At 37.4% G+C, this 3,483-nt stretch overlaps 1 protein-coding gene across 1 annotated transcript; it reads right to left on the bottom strand.

Annotated features, from left to right (window-relative positions):
• Positions 1-1,654: 1,654 nt before the first annotated feature.
• On the bottom strand, positions 1,655-2,140 carry LOC141674096 (uncharacterized). Its single transcript, XM_074480820.1, has one exon. The coding sequence runs from the start codon at positions 2,138-2,140 to the stop codon at positions 1,655-1,657; it is 486 nt and encodes a 161-aa protein (XP_074336921.1).
• Positions 2,141-3,483: the final 1,343 nt, after the last annotated feature.

Consider the following 3,483-nt stretch of genomic DNA (forward strand, 5'->3'; position numbering starts at 1 on the left):
ATCGTTATCATGGGCTTCTAGCGGATTTATTTATGGATTTCCTTAGTTAATTTATTTCGATAACTTAGTATGTGGTGATTGTATGATAACCTAGTATTGGTTGTGCTTATTCGTCTTATGAGCATTGCGAACTTATAAGATAACGTCTTAATCTTTAATGAAGCGACAGTGAGTTTAAAGATTTAGAACTTGTCATGCTAGCATAGGTTCATGTATTATTGTTATGCATGATTCGTAGGTAATTTTAGCCATCTTACTTTCCCTATGTAATCACGATAGATAACTTGTGCTTTAAAGCTTTATGCTGTCAAATTCTATAGACATATAGGGTCTCAATATAATTGGTATCTATTCAGCTTCTAACTATTTTGTGGATGTCTGGTAGTATGGTATTCGTGCAATGAAAGTTGGCGTTTATTAGTTTCGTGTTATCTGATTAGTGTCATCACCGTTGCATGCTAAGGTTAAGAATAATAAAGCTATTGAATGAAGTATTTAATGAAGTAAGAATCTCATGTTTGTCATATATATTAATTCAACCATTCTTATTCTCTTAGTTATAATTGTTAGTTTAATTCTTAGTATAATCAAAACACCAATTTATTATTCATCTTAGCATTGAATAATATCCATATCATTGTTACATAAGTGCATAAATTAATTAGTTAACCAAAGTCACTCTCTGTGGGAATGAACTAGAAATAATTTTATATTACTTGCGAACGCGTATACTTGCGTGTATTATTAGCGCGTATTTAGCGACTAACATTTGCTCGGCCAAAAGGCTCTATTTTATGCTATTCGACCAAGGCTGGTCGGCCTAGGCCTTATGTTTGGGGATTCATCCCTCCGGATTTTTCATAACTCCTTTTGAATGTTCTTCTTGTCAAGCTACCCTGGAGAGGAAGTGCACGAAGATGAAAGAGAAAAGGAAGAAATAATGGAGAGACCTCGTGGAATCATATCACAGATCCTCGTCATTCACTAAGATGATGGACGAGCATGATGATGAGATGCACCCTGTCAACCTTGCACTAGGTTGGAAGAGGGGAGTCAACGATGCTCAAGGCTTATGGCCGTATGTTGTCGACCCGAGTCTTCTATCTTGCCCCTGGCAGCTACCCGTCGTGGAGCCATCCGGGAAAGCTTCCTTATCTGTGCCTGACACTTCCTACATGAGGTCTCAATCGAGTTCTAGCCATAGTGGTTCTGGTTCCAAGGGTAAAGCCCCCTCGGGTAGCCCTGACTTTAGAGTAGCTCTTCATGGGAAAATCAGGGAGCCAATTCCAGGGAGTGGCAGTTGTTCTTTTGAGGGAGTCTCGGACAAGGAGGAGGATGGCGAAGGGGAGGATTCTTCCGATGAGTGACTGTTGTGGCCTTGCATGGCTTTGTTCGCCATATGTGGCCTTTATTTTAGAACTTGCTTATTTGAACTATATTGGTTTGTAACCTATTGGTCCTTCGGGACTTAACTCGTGATCCTTCGGGATCTTTATTTATGTACTTCGCTCGATTTTGTTTCATACTTATCTTTTATTTTTGGCATTTGGTCCTTCGGGACTTGCATTCTTTAGATGCTCGTACTTAAATAAATTGGTAGACAAGATGATAGAAATAAACTTGCATAAATAGATAATATCTCCGAGAAGTGGCTTCAATCCTTACATGAGATGATTTTGTCAACCTTATTTATAAGCTCAATACTAAGTACTAGGAACACATCACAAATTTCCTTAACATAATAAACCTTCAGGTTTGAAGGGTGCCAAGTGCGGGAAACTTCATCACCGTTCAAGGTTTCCAACTTGTAGGATCCTCGTCCTAATGTCTTTCGGACCTTATAAGGTCCTTCCCAGTTAGGGGCTAATTTTCGTCTCTCCCCTACACATGATGCCTCAGTTTTCCTTAGAACCAAATCTCCCTGTTGAAAGAACCTTTCTTTAACCCTTCTATTGTAATAGAGGGAGGCTCTTTGTTGATGTTCTGCATTACGGGTGTTGGCCTCATCTCTGACCTCGTCAATGAGATTGAGAGCGAGCCACACGCCTTCTTCATTAGCCTCTGGCTCGTAAGCTTCGATTCTAGGGGATCCATGAGTGATCTTGAGGGGCACCACGGCCTCGGCTCCGTAAGCCAGCATAAATGGGGTAGCTTTGGTAGTCACTTTGCAGGTGGTACTAGACTTCAGACAAGAAGCCCAAGTGTAATTAATGCAACATTTATTGTGTCTTTAGGATGTATTTTCTATCCATATCATCGAGTTTTGATGATTCGCCCCTAGAGTAGAGATTAGATGAGACCCAAGTGGTGGGATGACGGGGTTATTCATCCCTTGAGTATTGTAAGTCGAGTGAGGTGGAATCTCAACAATAGATGAGATCATTTGAGTAGCTCTAGATGACGTTCCATCAGGACAGATGTTTCCGCTTCGTGTGGTTACCATGGTTGATGTATTCTTCCCATATACGGCGTCAAATGTTGCAAGTAAAAAACTAGGTTATATTTATTATGCTTATTTAATGCTAGGGCGTGAGTTCAATGCCTTTAATGACAGCGCTTGTCTTTTTTAGCTTAAATCTTCCCTCACAAGATGCCTACATATCTCTGTATGTTTAGTAAATCAAGTCAAAATGTAGTTCTAAATGGAGGGGTATGACCCTTCATATAGATATTAGATGTCCATGTATTGGACTAGGGTTGGGAGACTTGGTGAGCAAGTCTCCATTTTTTATTGGTCGTTGGAGTCGTAAAACGTAGGACACATATTCTTTATTGATTTAGGTGCCTTGGAGGCTACTTTTCATAGAGTTGTATCATTAATTGGATACCTTTAATGAGCTGTTAATTTAACATATTTATTAATTATGAAATTAATAAATAAATAATAAATAATTAGGGTTTTGGGCCTCTTTAATTGGGTTTAGTCATTGGACCATATCATGTCTAATTAATGTAACATTAACTATGTTTCTGGCTTATTTTTGGTAATTATGTTTCTAGGTTTATTAGCGACAAAGCTAGAAGTGATGTAAATTAAAAATTAATTTTACAGAATTCCTCTGATAGAATACTTTCCAACTTAAAAAGTATCCCCTTCGTACTTTGGTCCATATCAATATGTGAGACTAGTAGATAAATAATTTTTTCTTAAAAAATCAAATTAAAATGATTTAATGTATATGAATTATGGTTACGAGCAAGCTTTATCTATATAATACACCAACACGGGTATAAAATTAGTGAGACATTTCATTCATGAGTTGAAATGACTAATTTTCCCTATATGTAATGTTTATTTTAAAAAATTTGTTATTGGCTCGAATCGTCCACAGGTCATGCAATTGCTCTATCTAATATCATACCACTAAGCTACTCAACAATATTTGATGTTTATCATACACATATTAGGTGTGCTTGCATGTCTTGAACAAGTAAATATTAGGTATGATATATATTGAGACTGACTAATATCTTTTTTTTTCT

Source organism: Apium graveolens, chromosome 7, assembly GCF_009905375.1.
Source record: "Apium graveolens cultivar Ventura chromosome 7, ASM990537v1, whole genome shotgun sequence".
In the NCBI taxonomy this organism is placed as follows: Eukaryota; Viridiplantae; Streptophyta; class Magnoliopsida; order Apiales; family Apiaceae; genus Apium; species Apium graveolens.